Raw genomic sequence first — 23,847 nt, 5'->3', positions numbered from 1 at the left:
GTGAGTGCAAGATTTTGGCCAAGTTGTTCAGATCCTTTCTCCTTCCTTTAGTGACCAGTATATTAGACAGCAGTGCAAGACAGGAGTGCCTGGCGTGCTATGGTCCATGGGGTCACGAAGAGTCGGACACGACTAAACGACTAAACAACAACAACAACAATATTAGATCTAGTGCAGTAAATGTTGTCTTTGTGTGTATGCATGTGTGTGTGCCTGTCTCTCTCTCCCTCATACACATGCACAAATGTTAGCCTACTTTCTAAGAATGGTTAATGTGATGTCAACTATTTCTTTCCATTTCTTTAAATTCAACAGCATAGAAAAATAATTTATTTCTGTAAAGACAATGAGTTGGATCCATACTTAAAATAGACACAGCAAAGCCAACTTAAGTTATTTTAAGTCCCATGGATACCATGGGCCTACTCAGAGTATGATCAAGTTTAGATCCACACCACATGTTAAAATAGCCTCTTAAATCAACATAAACAGGAATGTACAGTAGGTATCCGTTTAACTAGCAAAGGAAGTACAAAATAAAGATGTACTCTTTTAAGAGGAAACAGATTAAAACAGTGGTTTTTAGAAGCAGTGGTTCTCAAACTTTCTGAACTCAGGCTGCTTTTCAAACATCCACTACATTCTGCAAACAATATCAATTATTTTCCACAAATGAAACTGTAGAGATCCTTGCACCTAAATTATGCATAAGGATCTGGATAATACCCCCACATATATTTTAGAAAAGAAAACTGGAGCTTTGCATAGTGATTCATCAAAGATCAAAGCAGTAGCAGTTTCTAGGTTTCTTGTCTGTCAAATCACCCTAAGAAGATGGGACACTGAGGATGCAATTTGCCTCAAGTCCCACATTGATCAGAAAGGTTGTCTGTCAGGGGGTACTCCACTGAGGTCTTGGTTGGAGCCCATGGACGGTACCACAATTTTCGAGATCCTATCCCTAACTGGAACTTCACAACCTTTCTCCTGGTGCCTCATGCCTCATGCCTCCTAAGGGAAGCCTGTCCCACGGTTTGAGAACCACTGAATTAGCAGGCAGAGTAAAGCAGCAACATTAAGGGATGGTGGCATTTGTTCAGTGTTTGTAAGATGGCATGCATTCACTCCTTAGATTAAATGAAATAATAAAACTTAAAAACTTAAAATGTTTTCTACATCAAAAACATAAGTTGCTAACAGGACTTTACTACTAACTTAAAGTAGGTGGTGTCTATGCCAATTGTACATAGATTGGAAGCAGCTCAGCAGGCAGCCAGTCGGCCACATTTCTAGAAAGCTCAGGTGATTAATTGCCAAGAAGTGCACGCATACAGAAACATATTCGGATTAGAAGGTAGTTAGTCTTATGAGTCTGACACTGTTAAAAAGGAATGTGAAACTACTTCCCCAACATATTATGGTGACCATTTATCTCCATAATTTGCAATATAATGTGGAGGAAATTAAAAGACAACCCCTTGTGACCTTTCTCTTATATTCTGATGTACTATATGTCAGCTTGCAAAAGCTGTCAATAAACTAAATAATGCAAAAAAGCAATTCATAGGCATGTAGACAGTTTTCAAACTTTATTGGCCAAAATATTGGCTAACTTACATGCCAAAAAACAGAGAAAAGGAAGTGAGTAAAAAAGCTAATAGAAACAACACAAATTAAACAAAACAAATAAACAAATCAAAATAACGTGGGTGGCAGCACCTTACCAGTTTTGGGTGTCAAACTCAAATCTGTGTCAGAAGAAGAGGACTGTCGACTGTAGGACTTGGAAGGTGAAAAGGAATAGATTTGGTTTTTCAGAGGGGTGGAGGGTCCTGATGAATGAGGATTGGGATTGGGATCTTCATTGAAAGGAATCCTGCCAGAAGAAGGTGGAAACATATTCAGTGATCCTATGCCAAAGGACCGAGCTGATAGCAGCATGATCCCAACACCAGGGTGTGGGAAGGGATGGGGAAGGGCCACTAGTTGTCCTGAAGTGCAAAGCTGGATTATGAGGCCAAAGGCAACGGCAAAAAAAAAAGTTTGTTTGCCAACTCAGCATTATTGCAGGGAGATGGCAAATATTTGATAGCAAAACAAAAACAAGAACAAAATACACAGCTGAGGAATGAAGCATCAAAAACCAAGAAAAACAGGCAAAGAAAGTAAAACTCGTCAAAACCATCACTTGGGGCAGCAGTGCAAAATGCTTTTTTGAACCAATTATCAAAAAGGAAAACAAAGACAATTGCAGACCATATATCTGTGTGTTTATATACACACAGACACAGACACTTATATATATATATACGCACACACATATATATTTCCAAGAAAGTTTCCTTATCCTTTAGCATCTGCAGTGTGCCACAGCTAAAAACAAAGAAGGAAACCAGACTGATACCATTGTATTGACAACCTTGGTTACATTTAATAGTGCCTTACCTGTTTGTCCAAATTAAGACTTCTGTCACAGAAACATCTTTGAGGACATCATGATTAAGCCTGAAGCCCAATCAAGATGTATATTTCCCCACCATGACAAGGGATATTTCCACACCTTAGGTTTTTCAGTTTATAACTGGAAAGGAAAAAAACCTCACACACACCAAGCAAAAGTACAAAGAGAGAGATGCTTAAATTCCAGTCGCCTATCACCTCTGTTGTATCAGATGAAGACTAATGTAGTTATTTCCAGGAGTAAGACTCCCAGTGAGAAAAGTTTTGTGGTACCTGCCTACACTGCCTGCCTGCCTGCCCTTTGCAGTCACTGTGCCTGTAGCCTGTCTCTCCCCAGCTTCTGAGTCTGAGCAGTCTCGTACCAGTGTAGATGAGAGTGGGAACAGACACAGAGAAGTTCTGAGTAAGCCGTGAGCCAGTAGCTGTGTGAATTGGGCTGTTGTGAGTCGAGCGACATCCATGGCTTGGTGGATGAACCAGCGGAGACCTGAGAGAATTTGCAGCCAAGGTGGGAGGAAAGAAAAAAAAATACATACAAAATATTGCAAAGTTACATTTAAAAATATTTCAGGGAGCTTTAAGAGCAGGCTCTAAAGCAGGGGTGTCAAACGTAAGGCTTGAGGGCCTTATCATACCTTTTTGTGGTTCCCAACATGGCCCACAGGACACCTATCATATTTCACAGAACTTCAGCCATGTGAGCCAAGAAGCCAAAAATGGCAAACTGGCATGCTTCCTCACAAGCAGATCAATCGATGACATGGCTCTAGCTTGCCACTTCAATTTATCTCATGCTAAGTAAAGGCCTCAGCAAATTAATTATGCTCACACAAGGGAGATGAATTAGGGAGCCATTGGACAGTGGATTCTGACAGGAGATTCTCGTTCATAGCTTTCCCCCCCCCTCCCTGTCTGGGATATACACCAGACAGTGAAATACTGTACTTGAAATTGTGGGGTGGGGACTCAGCAGCAGGTGTTTAACAAATTGTGCTAGGATTCACATTTTTTTTATTTTAAAAAAATGGATGTGGTTCCCAAGGATCTACTCACTGAGAAGTTGGCCCCCCAACTCATTTTTTACACCCCTGCTCTAAACAATTAAGATGAAATCTTAAGAAAGCAGCTAAGCATTACCTTGTTAAAAGTGACATGGTATCTGTAGCAATGGGTTAACTGGGAAGAAAGAAATATCCATAGGTGCCTGCTAATCTTGTAAAACCTGGATTCAATGCAATTTCTTTAGACTGGTTTGATTCTGTTTCTAATAAACATAAAAATCTTAGCATGCAAGGTGCAACCAGGGAATCGAGAAATAATGTTTCTATTTTCCTTTCAAGATGGAATGACAAAAGATGTAGGAAGAACATTCTTAGCAGGTTATTAGATGTGTAAAAGCAATGTGGCAATTGCATGGTTTTACTTATGGACCTATGATTCCACTACAGGGAAGCTTTGTAAAGAAAAATTGTCTTCCTTTTTTTTAAAATGGCTCTTAGCAAAAAGATGGGTATATACAAATTACTCACAATATGAGTTTCCCATGTTTTCTGATGAAAATAAACCCAGTAGCCTATACTTCTCTAAACTCTCACTTGTGCTGAGAATTGGAAAAGGCAAGAAACAGCTGGGGGAAAATATATTATGGGTTGCTGTATTTCTCCCCATACTAAGGCTAAAGGGGGGATCTCTACTCTTCCCCCCCCAAAGCCCTCTGTGCATGCCAGAGGATTTGAGGAAGGATGTATGTTGCAAGCTCAAGTAAAGGTTGGCTAGCAAGCCAAGCCAGTATCTGTGGACCAGCCTCATGGCTAGCTGAAAACAGAAATAAATAAAAATAGCCAGTGACATCCGAGTTCACAAAGAGTTTTGTTTCAATTGTCTGATCAAACATGACAAAGTAGCATCAATTCTGAACAATGAACGAAGCTAATTCAGAACTAAGATTTGGAAGCATTTATTTATCTTACCAGTGCAAAAGCAACCTGGCTAGCTATCGCACAGACTAACTTTGGTCATATACCCTGCATTTAGCTATCAATTGCTTTCACACAGACCATGTCAGTGTGGTGCTTCCTGCAGCAGATCATAAAACCTTAGCCAACCTTAGAGGGATATGAAAACAGAATGTGACAGGTTTAACTGCGGAACTATGGGATAGGCATGAAACCTAAGGTTCAGCAATCCCAGCAACAGCAGTGTACAAAGCATATTGACAAAATATACAGTTATAGGAGGGTGAGTCTAACATTTGCACATACCTCAATGTATGAAAATAATTATTTTCAATAATGAGCTCCTAAATAACAGATAGTTTTCAAGATTCCAGCTTTCTCAACTAGAGCGCACATAATCCCGATTTACACACACAGAAAAAAACATATGCTGGTCCTTCTCTTAGGGCTGGCATAAAAAAAGTATTTATGATGCTGTAAATGTAGCTAGATGCCGTTTCATCAGGCATATACATAGCTTTCCCAAACAAGGTGCTTTCAGGCTGGCATGCTACTATTTTTATTTCACTTGCTCATGCTAAAAACTGAACCCCATGAACTATAAGTGAAGTGAAAGCTTGCCTACTATTTCAGGTCAAAGAGCAGCAAAGACAACTCGGTGCTTCCCTCTCTTATTTAGAATAAAGGCAGATATAAGAACCTAATAGAAATAGCTTAACACATATTAGCATCTTATGGTATTATAGCATTTAATATTCACATTGTAATACTTTTGTCTCTTATGCAGATGCACATTTGGACTACAAGTACTGGAAACAGAAGGTCTGTTGAAAAATTGTAATACGGCAAAAGATTCTGAAAGACAAAACATTCCATCGATGCAGGTTCACCACCAGTAAAAACATGCACATCAAACTGCAATGTAGAAGAGGCAAACACCATCAGCAGCACCTTGTGAAACACTGCTAGAATTATATATGGTATGACTGCATAGGCATTTGTCACACAAATTTTATTTCTGCAGTATCTGGTCAAATAGGACCATCCGTTCATTTTGAATCCCCTCAGATTTCTAAATTCCAAAAAATTACCAACAAGAATGGTAGGCAGGAACATGTGTATGAAATCACAGCAGAAAAATGAAATAATGCAAAACTGTATGAGTATGTAAACAAAACATGAAAATCTCTTTCCAGTGAACATCTGACTCATACTTACTCCTTCATTTCTTTGGATGGGGAATTACATGTGGGTAAGAATGCTGATGTGTTACTTAATTTATCCAAGGTACAGGCTGTTCCTATGGCTCGTACTACTAGTCCAGATTCTCCCTCCAGATCAAAACACTGCAAATAGCCAACAACTGCATTCCCTCTCATTTCAAGGACCTTCAAGCCAATCTTCCTTTGCAGCTCTCCTGCAAAAGAAGTATATGCCAGTTAGCCACAAATTACAGTAACTTAAAATATATTTGCAAGTCTGATAATAAGACAAAGTTGAGAACAGAAAAATATATTCACATGTAGATAGCATGATTTATTCTTTTTTTAAAAATGTTGTGCTCTGTCATCCAGAAGTACATGGGCTTAAGGACTGTTTCACCAGTTACAATTTTACAGATGCATACAAATATTTTATAGCAAAATAAAAAAATTCCTTCAGTAGCACCTTAAAGACCAACTAAGTTTATATTTTGGTATGAGCTTTCGTGTGCATGCACACTTCTTCAGATACACAAATATTTTATAGATTCCTATAGAACGTGGGTGGCTCTGTGGTTTAGACAGAGCTTGCCGATCAGAAGGTCGGTGGTTCGAATCCCTGCGACATGGTGAGCTTCTGTTGTTCGGTACCAGCTCCTGCCCACCTAGCAGTTCGAAAGCACGTCAAAGTGCAAGTAGATAAATAGGTACCGCTCCGGCGGGAAGGCTCCATGTGCTGCTCTGGTTTGCCAGAAGCGGCTTAGTCATGCTGTCCACATGACCCAGAAGCTGTCTGCAGACAAACGCCAGCTCCCTCGGCCTATAGAGTGAGATGAGCACCACAACCCCAGAGTCGTCTGCGACTGGAACTAACGGTCAGGGGTACCTTTACCCTTTACCTTTATAGAACTGCTATGGGGAAGCTATGGCCCTTCAGATGTGGTTGGACTCATTCTTCAGGTCTGATGAGGGTTCAACATTTAAAGGGCCACAGGCTCCCTATCCCTGTAGTAGAAATAAGACAGATGCAGATATATGCTTATTTGCAAACAAGTTTCCTGTGCACAGGTAAAATACATGACAACTATATAGTCTGTGAAGTGGCCCTTAGTGTCTCTGCTGAAACTTTTTATAACCATGAAACTAGACGCCAAACATTTTTCAAGCCATTTTCTAATATATTATAATACTGATAAAATAGGAGCTATTATTCAAATTGGCTACACTTTTGTTTTAAAACAGCACAATCCACCAGAGCCTTTCTTCGCATGCAGAGGTAGTCCCTAACTCACTGAGGGTTTGAGACCCATTGGCTACCCTCTCCTGGTTTAGACAGCTAGTCAAAGCTGGTCCCTGGGTATGACCGCTGTTGCATGCTGACAGCTTCTAGGAGCAACAGGTGATGTATTAGTGCTAAACAAAACAACAATGGACACACACGTGTGTGTGTGTGTAATCTCTCTAAATATAAATATAAGAATTATGCCAGCTTCATTCCTATACTCATTTACTCAGTAGTAAACTAAGTTCAGAATAAACATAGGCAGTGCTGAAATACATTGCCTAGAAAAGAATTTAGAAAAGCCCTCTAATGTGCAAAATTGATCAACAAGAAATCTCTGGGGAGCAGTGTTAATAGTAGGCAAGTGCATTGAGATTGTAAACCCATCATTAGTATGAGACCAAAAGTGTTCTGCAGACTACAAGCAGACTTTAAATATATTTGTTGATGTTTTTTTCTGTGGCAGGCCCAATCTTGTTGCTCTTGCATGTACTATGTAAGCATTCATAGATTGATGCAAAATTTGAAAATAAATGGACACTGAAACTTTAGCTATACAAAAGAATTATATCTTCTGTGTAACAGGATGTAATTTAAATCATCTTTCCATGTTGTTACGGATATTAGGCACAACCTTCAAAACTAAATGCTTGTGACCACACACCTCCTCTAAACAGCAACAGAATATGTCACAAAGCAAGCAATTTATAGAGCATGTGGAGGTGCTGGAAGAGCAGAATGTAGAGAAATGGTGCAGAAATCCCTCAGGGCACACACATGCCCTAGTGAGCACTCAAAAATTTTGCTGCCTTGTGGGTAGGGTGCTTTGAGATTTATTTGTTTCTTTAAATGGGGGGGGACAAATTACAAATTTCTAAATAAAATGAAATATTTTATCAGCAGTGAGCTGACAGCTATTTGAATTATTCACACTACTGAAAAAATTGCAGCCAAAATTATTGAGATTACAATCAATTTGTAAACCCAAGTTTCCTCCTTCAGTGGACAATATCAATGCATTTTTGCAAAATTGTGTATTTTAATACCACAGCAGAGATCAAAGAGACACACACACTGCACTTCAAAATCAGGATGAATATAAAATACAGTTCTGAACTTCTAAGCAAATATATCGGGTGGGCACAAAAGAAGGGGAGAATGAAAGAAAGGAAATGAGTTTGCTGGAAACAATCTAAATAATAATAATTAATTTCATTTATGAATCACTTCCTATGAAGTGTCTTGAATCGATTTTAGAATACAATAAAAATACAATAAAAACAATTACATATATAATAGCCATTTCAAATCCAATCAGTGATCAGCCGGATACATAAGGGATAAGACTACAGTACTTTTTAAGGTAGTCTGTTACCAAGCTGTATAAGCCTTTGGACACCAGTACCAGCTTCTTACACTTTGCTCAGTAGCTCTTTGACAGCCAGTGCAATGATTTCAAAAGTGACATAAGACGATGGCAATATTCTGTCCCAGTGAGCAGTCGAGGTGCCACATTCTGCACTAGATGCAGGTTTAAATTTACAGTACAGTCCTTTGCCACATGTGCCACGTCAAAGGTGGTTTACATTATCAGATGCCCATGTGGTCTCTTGTATGTGGGATGCACACTGAGACCCATTAAAGTTAGAATTTCGGAGCATCTTTCCAGAATAAGGAACAATATAAATGATGCTCCCCTAGTTGCACACTTTAATGAAGCATTTCATACTGACGAGGATTTATCTTTTTTCGTTATTTGGGCATATCATGGACCCTTGGAACTAGCCAAGAAGATTCTTCTACAGAAACCAGATTTATTTACTTTAAAAAGGTAAAGGGGCCCCTGACCATCAGGTCCAGTCGTGTCCGACTCTGGGGTTGCGGCACTCATCTTGCTCTATAGGCCGAGGGAGCCAGCGTTTGTCCGCAGACAGCTTCCGGGTCATGTGGCCAGCATGACAAAGCTGCTTCTGGCGAACCAGAGCAGCGCACGGAAACGCCATTTACCTTCCCACCGGAGCGGTCCCTATTTATCTACTTGCACTTTGATGTGCTTTCAAACTGCTAGGTGGGCAGAAGCTGGGACCGAGCAACGGGAGCTCACCCCGTTGCAGGGATTCGAACCGCCGACCTTCTGATCGGCAAGCCCTAGGCTCTGTGGTTTAACCCACACCGCCACCTGGGTCCTATTTATTTATACATTAACACCTTCAGGTCTTAATACTGATTTAGATCTTAACTGTTTCTTATAATTTAAGAACTGTAATCTTGCAGCATTTTGGGGGGTTATCATTTTAAGACTGAGGTAACTATTGGTTAATTACATACACCTGGGTTGATACTTTGGCTTTTTGTATAAATTACAGTTCATAACGTGAGTGTATCGCACAGTGTCCTGGAATATCACTGTAATATAAGAATTGTAAAAAAAGAATAGAAAGCAGTGTTGTGTATGTATTACTATCTTGTAAATATTACAGGTTTATGATTTTGAGTCTGTTAATCCCAATATGACAAGACTATAGCATTGTATTTATGTACATTTTGTAGATTTCATTACGTTGAAGAAAGGATGTTCCTCACCAAATTGTGAAGGGGTTTACAACCTTAGAAATACTTGTGGTATTACTGGTTATAATCTTATGTTGGTATGTATTTATAATATTGAATAGATCATTTTGTTATATGAATGTATAGGAAGAGATTTTCATTCGCATCTTTCTACATCACTTAGGCCTCAAGCGGCTGAAGAAGCCAAAAGGCGAAACAGGTTGTTTTTATTCCGGAAAACCTTGTTCTGCTTGCATCTACTTATGGACTTCGCACTTCATAGGATCCACATATATTGAGTCCTTTTGAACATTTGTTGTAATACTTCATTTGGACTTACACGACAGAGCGGTTGAGTGCCACTGCTATTTACTACATTGTTTACCCCATGTGGAGATAATTAGACATTGTACCGGTATGTAATTTTCTCAGCAGGTTGCATTTTTTGTGGTTTATGCTTGAACTGTACGTGACCTAGGTTCTTTTGGTGTTGGATTGCTGTCTTACCAGCTGAGGCTGGTAAAAGGCACGCCTAGAGATCACCTGGGCCTTTAGTGAAAGAAAGACAAAGAGCACTCCCGGACCGTGAACAACCCCCTCCAAAGGAGGCAATATTCCATCAGAAAGTATGTAACAGATTTCCAATTTTTAAATACTGTAAATAATATACTTTCAGAAAGTAAAAAAATATTTTTGCTAAGTGCTAGAACTCCTATAATTATTAACAGTGCAAAACAAACAACTGTAGGCTGAATTAGCTGCCAAGTATATGAAAAAGAATCATTAAGCAGTTAAGACCAGATCTTCACTCATTCAGTGTCTACACAGTTATTCTGTAAAGATTGCTTCATAGTCCAACATTTCAAAATGACCTTTGAAATTCCAACTTTCCAGGGGATACGTGGCTGCTATATAATGTGAGCTAAAGTTTCAACACGAACTATAAATCACCACCCCATGTTGCAATTACGGTATCTGTTTGTAAATTATTGCTATATTAAGTTACTGTATATGTTAACAAGTGAAATGTTTACCAGTTACTATTAATATGACTTTTTGTAGACTTCCTAATACCCAAGAGAAATTATTTTTATTTGTTTAAAATAATGTATAAATCATTTTCATCATAAAAATAACAAAGTAGTTTACTGTATTTGTTTTGTTTTGTTTTGTAAAGTATGTAACAGATATCCATTTCATTTAAAGCTGGTATAGTGGACCCTCCGGATATGAACTTAATTAATTCTGGTGGTCCTTACGTACCGCAAAAAGTCTGAAAAATGAGGCGCTGCTTCTGCATACACACGCGGCACAATAGAGAGCTTCTGCGCATGCACACGTGGCAAAACCTGGAAGTGTATACTAACCCGAGGTAACGTAACCTGAGGGTCCACTGTATTAAGGGTCAGTGACCAGGAATGACAACTATGACAGGTAAGCTTTTACCGCTGGTGAAACACCTGCATCATATCTCTAAGCAGAGGTCATTCGACAATGTGAGTGTCATAGCAGAGAAGGCCCTCCTTTCAGTCACGTGATGCAACTCTGCTGGACATACATGACTAGAAGGGCCTCACACAATGATCGCAGTGAATGAAATGGTCTAAACAGAAGACGGCCCTCAAGTAGTCTGGTCCCAAGCTGTACAGGGCTTTGTAAGTCAGTAACAAAACATTACAATCAATTTGTCAGCAACGAGACAACCAGCGCAATTCCTTTGGCGCAGAAGTTATATGTGCATAGTAGGGCATAGCTGCCAAGTTATCACTTTTTTTAAGGGATTTTCCCTTATGCTGAATAGGCTTCCTCATGAGAAAAGGGAAAACTTGGCAGCTATGGTAGGGTGGTCCATCAAGCACCTTATCCACTGTAAAGGGTAAAGGGGACCCCTGACCATTAGGTCCAGTCGTGACCGACTCTGGGGTTGCGCGCTCATCTCGCATTATTGGCCGAGGGAGCCGGCGTATAGCTTCCAGGTCATGTGGCCAGCATGACAAAGCCGCTTCTGGCAAACCAGAGCAGCACATGGAAACGCCGTTTACCTTCCCGCTGTAGCGGTTCCTATTTATCTACTTGCACTTTGAGGTGCTTTCGAACTGCTAGGTTGGCAGGAGCTGGGACCAAGCAACGGGAGCTCACCCCGTCACAGGGATTCGAACCGCCGAACTTCTGATCAGCAAGCCCTAGGCTCAGTGGTTTAACCACAGCGCCACCTGGGTATATACCACCAAATCAGCCTCAAGGTCAACTACAAATAGAGTACATTGCAACAATCCAGTCTAAAAGTTACTTGTTTTATTTTATTTAACAAGATTTATATGAATAACCTCTACATAATTACTAATGCATTTACAAGCTTGTGGGCAAGTTACCTCTGCGGAGGAATTGGAGTAGCTTGCACAACAGTTGATGTTGTCCTAACCACCATGGCTGCCTGAGTCTCCAGTGGCAAGGATTGTTCAGGAAGCAGCCCTGAACTACAAACTTGATACTTTTCTATTCTTTCAGGTAATGTTAATATAAAATGTTCAGCTGGCTTTAAAACACAGCAATAAAATCTGCAAAAAATCTCGACAGAAATTAACAGAAATGCAGAGCCTTTATTAGATTTCATGTGTGCCTTTTTCAAAGCAATAAATGATATTTTAATTACCTGACATTAATGAAATAAGCCGCTGCCTGGCTTCATTTGATGCCCTTGGTGTACGGATTCGGTCTATCCACTGATATTCTGGATCTTCATTAACTACCAGTTCTTCTACAAACCCATGAATGATTACAGCTTTATAGCACTTTGGAATAGATGTAGCTGTTAAAAGCACAAGTACAGTGTAAAATACTTAATTATTTAACATAACTATATACAGTACCACCTTTTCCCACAACTCATTCTAGGCCAGATTATAATAAAACAATTTGAACTTAAAAATAAATAAAAAATACAACCCCACTCATAAAACACAAAGATAAAAAGCTTACAGATGAATCATGCTAAAAAAATCAGGCACTAAAAAGAAATAATAATAAAAAAGCACTGGTACCAAGAAGCCTCACTGGAAAGGGGCACCACATCCAAAACAAAAAAAGCCCCCTTGCTAGTATGGGATCAGAAAAGGATTGCAAAAGTGTGGGGAGCTTGTTGTGGCTCCTTCAGCTATCTGGATTACCAAAATTATTAAGGGTTTGAATGTATGTATGTATGCATGTATAAATAAATAAATAAATAAATAAATAAATAAATAAATAAATAAATAAATCCATTTTGAATTGGGGATGGAAACAAACCAGCAGCCTCTTCTGGCACTTGCATTCTGCACTAACTGGCTATTTTCAATCTAAAGAATATAAATCTTAAAAGCTTTATTTCTTTAGTATATCACTTATCTCATTTTTCACAGACAATTTTTTCCAACAATGTTTTTAGACTTACTGCAAAAAAACTTAACTCCACATGATGACTGTCTAAAACGATTTAAATCATTGAAGAGGTCTACTTTCACCACCACATTGATCTCTCCACGTATACCTGTTTGTAAAAAATGTGCGAGAAAGTGAGAATTTGTATTAGAATAGAAAAATAGTCTTCCATTATTGCTTTAAATATCTGAATACCATTGTCAGCCCAAAGACTCCCAAGGGGGTTCAGAATTAATTAAAGAACAGAAAACAATAGATAATCTATTAAAAGATAGTAAAAACAGAGCCACAAAAATACTAAAAATCAAATAAGTACTCAAATGAAAACTAAACACACCACATGGACTTGGCAATGGGGGTACTGGTAGAGAATGTCCTTTCACACGTCACCAGATCCTTCCTGACTAAGGTGAAGTAACCTATAAAAGGGCCCCTAATGAAAATTTTAATAACTGGGCAGATTCATTTAGCAACCGGAACATTCTTATTCAGTACTAGCTGGCCCTGCCATGCGTTGCGCAGCCTTAGTCTGTTAAATGGAGGCTAATAGTCCCCCTTCAGACTAATATATATATTAGTCCCAAATAGCACTGGAATATTCTTTATTCTATGGCAGGGGTCGGCAACCTAAGGCCCATGGGATGGAAACGGCCCACGGAGGCCGTTTAACCGGCCCACGAGTCGCCCCCAAACCGAGCCACCCGCTCGGCAAGTCCCTGCACGCTGTGCTAAACAGGTGCAGTGCGGAGCAGGGACTCTCACCCGTGGCTCTAGAAATCACTTCTGTGCATGCCCAGACGCCGTAAATCACTCCACGGGAGTGATCCGGCCCATGCCCAGTAAGCCTTGCCGACTCCTGTTCTATGGCATCACATATTATAGTATATCCACGATATACAACATAGAATACAACATGAAAGCTATGAGCAACTTTTATAGCAAATTCAAACTGCTTTGGAACCTGCATCTTGGGAAGATAAAAACAACCACAGTCTGCAACAGTGTCAAACTGGAGAGTATGTCAAGAACAGATCTAAATAGCTGCAAGAAACCCTCCATAGTTATGTCCTAGCTGCAAGGATGGCGTAAGCCTGGTGTCAAGTGAAACTTACTGCTTCAGCACTCTGTGAACTCTAATCCCATGACACATGAGTCAAAGCCAGTAAGTTCACAAGGAAACTGACTGAGGAACACCCTTAATGACCCTATGTCGTGTGCTGTATCCTTTTTTAAAGAGTACAAATCATTCCATAACACAGGTCTACTTAAAATAAAAGGCATTCCTTCCATAAATAGTTTTTTAAGGCACAGTTTTCAGAAAATATTATGATGGCAGAATGTAATTTAAAGATTACACCTGGTATTCTTAAAATTATCTTAAAATTTTAAGAATAACTAAAGCGACCACATTAAGTATATGGCGCAGAATTCTTTGATTTGTTTCTAAAAATAATTTAAATTAAATTTATTTCCACAAGGTTAATGTAGACATCTCAGTGATAATTGTTTATTATTGTTGGTTTTGCTACTGTTGTTTATAAAAACAGAATCACACACACACAACACAGGGCGACATCCAACTAGATCACTGACTTCTGTGAGTCTACTAACAATGAATATCACCCAAAATCTGCATCACAACAGCTATTATACAGCACTGTTTAGGTGTTGCTCACATATTATATAATACTATTTTTGTCCAGATTTTCAGGGATTTAGCATTGGAAGATTTGTCATCCCAGTGCTATGATCCATGGCAAAAGAAAAAATGACATAACTTTAAACTCAACTTCTTTCTTTGAAACAACATGTGAAACTGAAAGAACTCAACTGATGTCTCAGGAAAGCTTAAAACTATTTTATATTTTAAATGGCACAATAAGTCTACCTCAACACTCCTAAACAATTTGCCAAATAAAATGTATTTTAAAACAATGTTAAAAATCTCACCATGTATCGTATCATAAATTGGAAACCAGCCAGAGATAACTGTAGCTGCTTCACTGTAGAGGAGAGGATCAATATCAATGTAAACTTTTCCAATGGCATCATTAGCACTATAAGTATCATGATCAAGAACAGTTATCTGCAGAGGCTCATCTTGTAGATCTTCATCATCCACCTAGAAAATAAAAATATGGAGCTTCAAAATTTCACAAGGCAGAATCTGTATTAACAAAACCTTTATTGATTCAAAATTGCTAGTTTAAATTCCTTGTGGAGCATACAATAAAGATTAACATGAAACTGGTAGAAGTCTCAAAATCTACGAATTCCAAATGGTTCTACACAAAGCAACCATGTTCAGATGACCACTACAAAACATCCATTTCTGTTTTTCAACTTATTTGTTTTTCTGTCTGAAATGGGAACTGCAATTAAGTTTCTGCTACAGTTTATCTAAAGAATCCAAAATCAGAAACCAGTTTGATCTTCTCTCTTTGGACAAACCAGATTAAACTAAGTACATTTTGTGCTGATTCAGACAAAAAGAGGAGACGCTATTAGTTGAAAATGGACATTCTTTGGTCTTACTCAATAATTTGCTTCTAAGTCTACCTTTTGTTGTTGAATTTACCTCAAATTTAAACCATTCAGAATTCCATTGAGGATTGAGAGATTTGGGATACACATCTGTCTTAAATGTGGTGTTTCCAAACTTCACCTGAAAAATATACAAAAAAAAGTACAAATTGAAGCAAAATCTTGTTCTCCACCTTTTTCCAAAATTAAACTTTTAAAACAAAGTAAATGCCATGCAATTGCTTTCAAATATTTGACAGACCATTGCTACCATACATGTCTGTAAGGTGGGCGTTTAAATGTGATTGTCCTGACTTAACACTGTGAGTTCTTTGAAATTATAGAGCTGGGGAGGTGAAAACTTTAGTCCTGGTATTCCAATTCAAGTGGCAACCCCAACATCTAGATTGGCTCAAAGTTACAAACCAGATAATAACCAGCTTACATCTTTAATTCCAATGCAGCTAGTAACCAGCTAGCACTTCTATCCTTCAGCAGATAGTCTGTTATACCTTCTAAGAGACAACAAAGAACAATGCAAAGGCTAAGAAGAATCTGGAAATGATTACTGAATGCACATGAGAGAAAACAGTGTGACAGTGTGTGGTTTATGGCAGAACAGTGAGAATGAGGGAAAATGAGTTGGTGTGAAAGAAATGGTTGTGCTTATATGGGAGATGAAAAGTGGGCTAGACAGTGAAAACAATATGCTCACTGTACAGTGTTGGTGGGTGTGCATGCTTGTAGTTTCTACACATAATTATTGAACATGTAAGCAAGTGAAGGACTTATACACTTGTAGATTATATAGAGAAAAATGAAAAACAAGGCAGAAAGAAAATTAAGATATTCGGGGGGGGGGGTGCAGAGTGAGGTTCCTTCAGTATTCATCTCCCAACTACAGACCCATCAATACACATGTAAACTAATGTGTAAGATGTAAAATTTCTATTCACATACAGTAGAGAGATTAAAAATGAGTACTAAAACTCTTTAACATGTGTAATTGTCTAATAGATGCAACTTTGAAAACTTTAGGATTCAACCCATATTTAATCAAAAAGACCCATTATCCAAAAATTTGAGAGGAGCTTGTCTGGAAAATTAGCCAAATTAGAAAATTTCTAAGTAAGCACACAGCTTTGATAACCTAGCTAAAACACCTTGGGCTTCCTCCCTCAAACAACCATGAGATTGAAGGGCTTCTCATTCTGTTTTCTACCTCTCAGTCTCGCTACCTTGCTCACAAAACTCTGCCTATCTCTAGGATCTGTAAAAGGCCCTAGAGGCAAACTGTCCTTTAACTTCCCCCATGCTTTTGAACATTCTATGGCTAACAGCTTAATTCACTCAGGAGATAGAATGTTCATAAACACTCATCCCATTCCTATGGTTCAGCCAACATTGTCAGAAGCTTCATAACTGCTGCAACAAAATTATTTAGTCTATTAATATACAGTAGGATCGCATTTTGCGGGGGTTATGTTCCAGGGGGTGGCATGTAAAGTCAAAATCATATATAATCAAAACAACCCCTTGGAACTACCCCTGTGCAAGCAATCTTACCTTCCAGAGCCAGCACAAGATCTCACAAGGCCATCCAAGATCTCATGAAGGCCTCCAGAGCTCACGAGAGTTTCTCAGAGCCTGGTAAGCAAGGCACAGAGCTTAAAGGCTCTTTCTGCACATGGTTTTTTGTAATCTACAGAAAAATCACAGCTAGTTTAAACAGCAGAGGACAGGGAAGAATTAGTATTTAAAGGGTGATAACAAATTGTGGCATCCCACTTGCAAAGCAGACAACCACTCGCACAAATGTGAATTCTCTTCTCCCCATTGCATCTTCCCACACTCCTCCAAAACATGCTCCAGATGGCTGAGGCATCTCCAGAGCTAGTTGGGAAAGGCATGGGGTGGGGGAGGAAGAGAAGGGAGTCCCATTATGTCTGCTGGTGAAATGTTGGATCTCAGTCGAAGAGACTAAAGGTTAGTTATTATACAGTATTATACAGTATTTCCTTTTCCTATTTGTATAATTGGAACACAATCGGGAAAGAGAGGGAAACCTTTCAGATGACACAAGTCTTCCTAATGTTGGAAAGTTTAGGTGCATGTTCAACTCAGAGAACATGGACAGTTTTTTTCAGATGGCCACAAAGTTTTCTGCATCAGACTTATATCTGACCTTTCAGACATTGCAAAGGCTTTACTTCCAATGTCTCCACCCACTGCATTTTGAAGAGCAGAATACGGAACAGTGGCATTCCACAGTGTAGGAATAGTATTTAACATGGAAAATTAAAGGTCAGCATTTTAAGCACACTTTTGTACAAAAGTAAGTGGGATTAATATCTTTCTGTGTAGTTATTTACATACATACATAATTCTATTTGTATGCTGGCTTTCCGCAGTCTACAATTGTAATAGAAGTTTATAAACAGCAAAATAATGTGAACAACCATGCCTCCTTCAAGGTGGCCCAAAATTAACCCTCTGGTAAAGTTGTATTCATTACCAAATACTGTACACAAGAGCAGGTAAAGCCTCTCAGCTGGCTTTCACCAGCTAGGACAGAAGAAAGTCAGAAGAGAAAATTGTTGACAAGACTTTCCCAAGTACTTTGTTCACAGCCTCAGGTGAAACCCATCACCCATGCAACTGCTAAGGCAGTGGTGGTGAACCTATGACACGTGTGTCAGATGTGACACGCAGAGCCCTCACTGCTGGCACTTGCCCCATCGGCCCATTCGCGCTGTTGTTGTTTTTCCCCCATTTATTCTCCTGCTCCTACAGCTACAACTTGTCTCCGCTGTTAAAACCTGTATCCTTTTTTTGTTTTTAGTTGCTGGTAGCCAGAGATTGGTTTTTTAACCCTTTCTGTGCTGTTTTTTCTGGCGCTTTGGCAGACTGTGTCGGTGCTGTGTGTTAGTTCCAGCGAAGGTATTATTAGTCATTTATATCTGTTCTCTTCCCCCCCCCCAAAAAAAGTGCAGCAGCTTTGGGGCATACCCCCCCCCAAAAAGCAAAGCAACAAAACCTCCAAAACTTTGGTCAGCAGCTCCCCCAAAAAAGCTCAACAGCTCTGGGCACTTTGTGATAAATAAGGGGTTTTTGTTTTGGTTTGGTTAAATAATTAGGTTTTGGTTTATTAAATACAGTTCTATATTACAATTATACATTTTTGTTATTTAAACTATAAATATCACGAAATTATGGGTTTTTTTCTCGAAGTGACACACCACCCGAGTTATGCTCGGGTTTTTTGGCAATTTTTAACACACACACCAAGCTCCAAAGGTTGCCCATCACTGTGCTAAGGGAACATCCTATACAGTTCCTGAAACTGGCCTGTTGACAGATCATATTTCAAACATATCACAGTGAGTGATATTTGATTCCAAAGAATCACAGTCATCCAGCTGTATCAGCCTCCTGTCTTTCCTAAGCAGCACTGCCAGATGGCATTCTGCAGTTGCAATATCAGTGGGAAATATTTCTTTTGCCACCAACACCACTATAAAATAAGCTCTTAAATGGGCTTTAAACCACATTTGGTTCACAATTGTGTCCTGAATTATCACCAAATGTGCTCTAGCTGACATTGCAACTGATTTTAAAACAGTGTAAATGAACGAACAGTGGATAACAGAAAAGATTTAAATCTAGTCATCACCTTTTTTGCAAAGGCTCTTTGTCTTTAACACCCACATGAATTCCTACATCACAGAGATGCCCTGATGGGGAAAAGCAGTACTTAGGTAGATTCATACTTTTATGCCCAGGTCTCTGCATTGTCCAGGATTACATTTGCATTAAAGTTAGTGTGCCTGCCAGCTGCATCCATTCCTTGAGATGTCTGATTTTGGCCAATGACACAAACCTTAGTTACTGTACATCCTGTTTGGATTACTTTAATGAACTCTACGCAGGGCTGCCTTTGAAAGGCGCTCAGAAAGCTGCAGCCGGATTGTTGACCGGGGCTGCTTATAGGAAGCATATGACACTTTCGCTACAGCAGTTTCACTGACTGTTTCTGGACACAATTCAAAGTGCTGGTTATCCCCTTATAAAGTCCTACACAGCTTAGGTCCAGGCTATCTGAAAGATTGTATTCCCTCAAACAAACCTTTGAGATCTTCGGGGAGGCCCTTCTCTTGGTTCCACCACCCTCCCAGGCATGCTTGGCAGGGGCATGGGTGAGGGCTTTCTTGGTGGCTGCTCCCAGACGTTGGTGCTCCCTCCCTAGAGAAGCAAGACTGTGTCCCTCCCTTGTTGTCCCAATAATTTATGGAAGAAATTTTGATATGCTTTAAATAGAATTAAAATTGTATACATATATATAATCTATTGATGTTTGATAGGTTTTTAATTATTGTTTTTTCTATGTTTTTAGCAGTTCACATTATTATCTGTAAGCTGCCTTGGGACCCATCAGGGGGAAAGGTGGGGCATAAATAAATTATTGTTGTTGCTGTTATCGTTATCATCAACATTATTTCTGAACATTATACAGTACAAGTCTTAAAAACACAGAAGCTCTGTGAGGATAAAGATGGCAAAGATTCTCCCTACAATAAGCAGGTATAATAAGTGCATTACGTATAGCAGTCCGTGAAGCAATTATTGTATTAAAGGCACAATAGTTGTTATATGTGAGAAACTGACAACCCTAAACATGTCAATTGTCAATTTAGTACAATGAATAATTTGCTTACATGTGAGAGATAAAATTTCAGGCTCTTGTTCATTAAAGAGGTAGAAAAAAGCCCACCATAGTCACCAGGACCACAAAACCAGTTTTCAATGCCTGAACTCAGCTCAGGGACAAGTTAAATAGTAAAGATGGTATTTTTGAGTATGAGCCAAGTGTTGTTCCATCACTACTGAAGAAACACAACCAACATCTATCTATAGCTAATAAAAGGAAAGCATATGGTACAAAAAATATGAAATGACGTTTCTCCTTTTTTAAACTAAGCATTGGGGAAAACAATTCCTTGAAAAATTACTTCAAATATTACAAAATTCCTACATCAAACCACTTTCATGTAGACCTTTTATACCAGTATAAGAAATAAAAATCTTCATATAGACTACTCTGTGCAGCATACTGGGCAACTTAATATATTATGTTTCTTCCCAACATGCCGTAATATATTATATTATGTTTCCTTTCAAGTAGACACGTTCTCCCTGTATGCGTACTCAAATATCTGTAACACACATTTCTGGTCACATGCAAATACACATGCCAAGAGTGGCTCTAGCTCTCTGCCATAAGTGCACTGGCAAACACACAAGCACCTAGCACACAAGCCGGGAAAACAAGTAGCCATCTATATCAGGCCTGCATGACATGCAATTCACCTAGTTGTATATCATCCAGCAGCCATGTCCTGTGAACTACAAGGTACTTGACAACTATTGTTTGTACAATTCTAGGCAAGAACTGAACACAGATTTGATCAAGAGTTTGGAGCAACAACATTTTACACTTTTTAGTTTAGAAAAGGCGAGGATATGGAAGAGGACAAAGACTCTTCCTCTCCCAGTAGCGAAGCAAACATCAAATGGACATTGCAGTGGGCTGGACTAGATGCCCCACTGAGCCCCTTACATCTCTGTCGTTCTATGTTTCAATGAAATTGCAAGACAATAGATTTTTGGTTGGATATTAGGAGATTAATGGTAAGAGGGGAAGGTGAGGCTCATCAACCTGGGAAGGTAGCCCATATAGGAGAAGGAAAATTCTAACCTCTGCTGCCTTGTGAAACATCTTTGGGAGAAAAAAAGGTTAAGGAGCAAACGCTACATAAATTCGGAGTGGAGTCCCTAAGACACTTGGATGGTGACTTGTACGCCTCCTTCCACCAACTCCTACAGCCAAGCTGGTGCCAAACATACTGCTCTTCTTTCCTTTGGACCACATCAGCGAGGCTGAAAGGGGTGTCTTGTCATCTGGGCAGCCTAGGACTGTATATACACTGCCCATGCTGGGGAGGTCACTTTGGTGCTGCTAACACAGGAGTTTGACTTCACCACTGAAGGCACACTCCATTATGTCTCGAGACACACAAATGTCAACAACAGAGAATACTGCTGTAATAACCTTACACAGGCATCCCCAAACTGCGGCCCTCCAGATGTTTTGGCCTACAACTCCCATGATCCCTAGCTAACAGGACCAGTGATCGGGGAAGATGGGAATTGTAGTCCAAAACATCTGGAGGGCCGAAGTCTGGGGATTCCTGAGCTTACATATAATCTGATTAATATACATTCATGCTCGTTTTCTATTAAACTTGGCCCTTTATAAAAACTTATTTAGAATTTTTATAATCATTGTTTTCCCTTTTCTGTCATATAGTGTATTCACCAATGTATGTGCTTTTCAAGTCGCTTGGGAGACCATTCTGGGTGACAAGCAACTAGTAAGTAGTAATAATGCATTGTGATTAGTAACTTATTTAAGGTGTTTATACATACCACTTGCTTTTCATGCAGGCCTCGCAAAGTGGTTTGATCTATTGAGCGATTTATTAAATAATAAAACAATAACAGAATATTAATAACACACACACGTGTGTGTATTCTGCCGTGTGCTATATGCAGATTTATGCAATTAATGTTTCCTGTTATTACTTATGGTGGGTGTGCTCTTTTTTCTTAAATGTTATATAAGATGATACACTGAAGTATTGTATGATGCCCCCCTCCCCTTGTGGTATTAAATAGGCACATAATAATAATCATAACAATGTATTACTTGTACCCCACCCATCTGGCTATATATTTCTGCAAGTTGCTTGGAAAACTTTGGGTGACAAGTGACTAGTAAGTTTAATAAACAAAATAAAATAAATTGCATTTTCGGCACCTGCTAAAAACATCATTGTTTAGACAAGTTGAGGTGATTCTAATTTGTTTTAGTATTTTAACTCTTGTATGTTTTAAAGTAGGGTTGTGATTTTTTGTGATAATTTTATGGTAAACCACTTTGTGGTGGTTGTTGTTTTTAACAATGGGGGTGGGGTGTAGAAAACTATTTCACAAAACTTACACACCCCTTGATTGTATTCATTTTTAACGAAAGAGCATTACAAATAAAACAGTAATAATAATAATCCACCATCCTACAAAACGGGCTAAAACCACCTCGACTTCCCAAGCATCTGGGTAGTCTAAAAAGCGGGGAGGCGTTTTTTTTTCCCCTAAGCATGCGCGGGAAAGGCGCCTGCTGGACCTCAACAGGCAGGGAGTTCCGAAGTTCTTCACAAACAGGAGGAGGGCACCGCACGGAGCCAGCCCCGCCAGTCGAGGCGCCGAGGCGAGATGACCTCGGAGGCACAAATGGCCCCAGGTAAACCAACCAATGCGAAGAGCCGCAGGTGTATTGACCGGGGCCGACCCCTGAGGGCTCCCCTGACCAGAGACAGAGACAGAGAGAGAAGCCCCTCCCGCCTTCCCGCCCCTTCAAACCTCCACGAAGGCGTCTGTCAGGTCACTGGCTCGGTCCATGACGGGCAGGTGCCGCCCCGCCACAATCTTGACCTTCAGCTTCCCGGGCATCTTCCTTTCGCCTCAGTCTCCTCCTCCTCCTCTTCACCTTCCGCCCGCGGCGGCTGAGGTAAAAGCCCGAGGCGGGCGGCCCATAGAGCGGGGGCTCAGTCCAAGGAAAGCGGAGGCCGGGGAAAGGGGGGGGCGCAGAGAGAGCCAGAGGCAGAAACGGTGTAAACGTCGCCCGCGCGCATGCGCATCCCCCGCGCGCGCGCACGGGCGCGAGCCGAAGGTACCCTACCCAACGGCCCTCCCCGAGCGTATTAAGCACGAGGCTCTCCACCGCTTGAGCTGCGGCGGCTCCCCGCGCCTGCGCATTCGTTGAACAATATCGCTCCTCTTGTTCCCTTCACCCCCCCCCCCACCCGATTATTTTCCTTCGCTCAAAGCCTGTTTTCCCTGTGTCTGCGCGTGCGCGAAAGGGAATGCGGTTACGACGGGCGACAAGGTACGATGGCGACTTCCGCGCAGGCGCGTTAGTTTGCAGGCCTGTTGCCTCGGCACAGACGTATTAGCCGGCTAGCTGTCTCGGCGCTGGGGAGGGGGGGCGGGGGTCGTTTTAAATAAATAAAACAATTAGTGATCCCCGGGCCTCCACCCATTGAACCGCTTGTTTTGGGGTGCGTCCTCCTCGTAAACCCGTTATTTAAAATGGGGCGGATAAAGCGCGAGCTGTCAGTAGAGGTCAGAGCAGTGCCGAACGCCGAGTCGTCGATAGGAGCCCCGTTTGCGGTTGCCAAGGTTACCTTCCCAGGCCTCGCGGGAGAGCACCGAGCTGCAGATTGATGGGCCTTTTCCAAGCCTGCAAGCGCGGTTTTGTCGCTGCTGCGGCTGCGTTAAAAGGCCTCTTCACAGCCTGGAGTTGGGTTCCTAGCAAACCTCTCTCTCCCTGTACTAGTCT

General features: G+C 40.3%; 1 protein-coding gene across 25 annotated transcripts in view; it reads right to left on the bottom strand.

Moving 5' to 3' along the window:
- C2CD5 (C2 calcium dependent domain containing 5) overlaps nucleotides 1-23,235 on the bottom strand; it is a 98,912-nt gene extending 75,677 nt beyond the window's left edge. For 9 of the 25 annotated variants that reach the window (XM_035128232.2, XM_060279180.1, XM_035128235.2 and 6 more), the window contains exons 1-7: nucleotides 22,869-23,234; nucleotides 15,445-15,531; nucleotides 14,817-14,988; nucleotides 12,880-12,975; nucleotides 12,103-12,258; nucleotides 5,634-5,832; nucleotides 1,725-1,876 (exon numbers count right to left, since the gene is read on the bottom strand). In XM_035128232.2, coding sequence (XP_034984123.2) covers nucleotides 1,725-1,876; nucleotides 5,634-5,832; nucleotides 12,103-12,258; nucleotides 12,880-12,975; nucleotides 14,817-14,988; nucleotides 15,445-15,531; nucleotides 22,869-22,958 — 952 coding nt within the window. In that variant the 5' untranslated portion in view covers nucleotides 22,959-23,234. The other 16 variants (XM_035128240.2, XM_035128241.2, XM_060279184.1 and 13 more) reach the window with 10 other exon arrangements.
- Between the last annotated feature and the right edge of the window lie 612 nt (nucleotides 23,236-23,847).

This window comes from Zootoca vivipara, chromosome 10, assembly GCF_963506605.1.
Source record: "Zootoca vivipara chromosome 10, rZooViv1.1, whole genome shotgun sequence".
In the NCBI taxonomy this organism is placed as follows: Eukaryota; Metazoa; Chordata; class Lepidosauria; order Squamata; family Lacertidae; genus Zootoca; species Zootoca vivipara.
The sequence above is the reverse complement of the archived record's forward strand: the minus strand, read 5'-3'. Positions and strand labels throughout refer to the sequence as shown.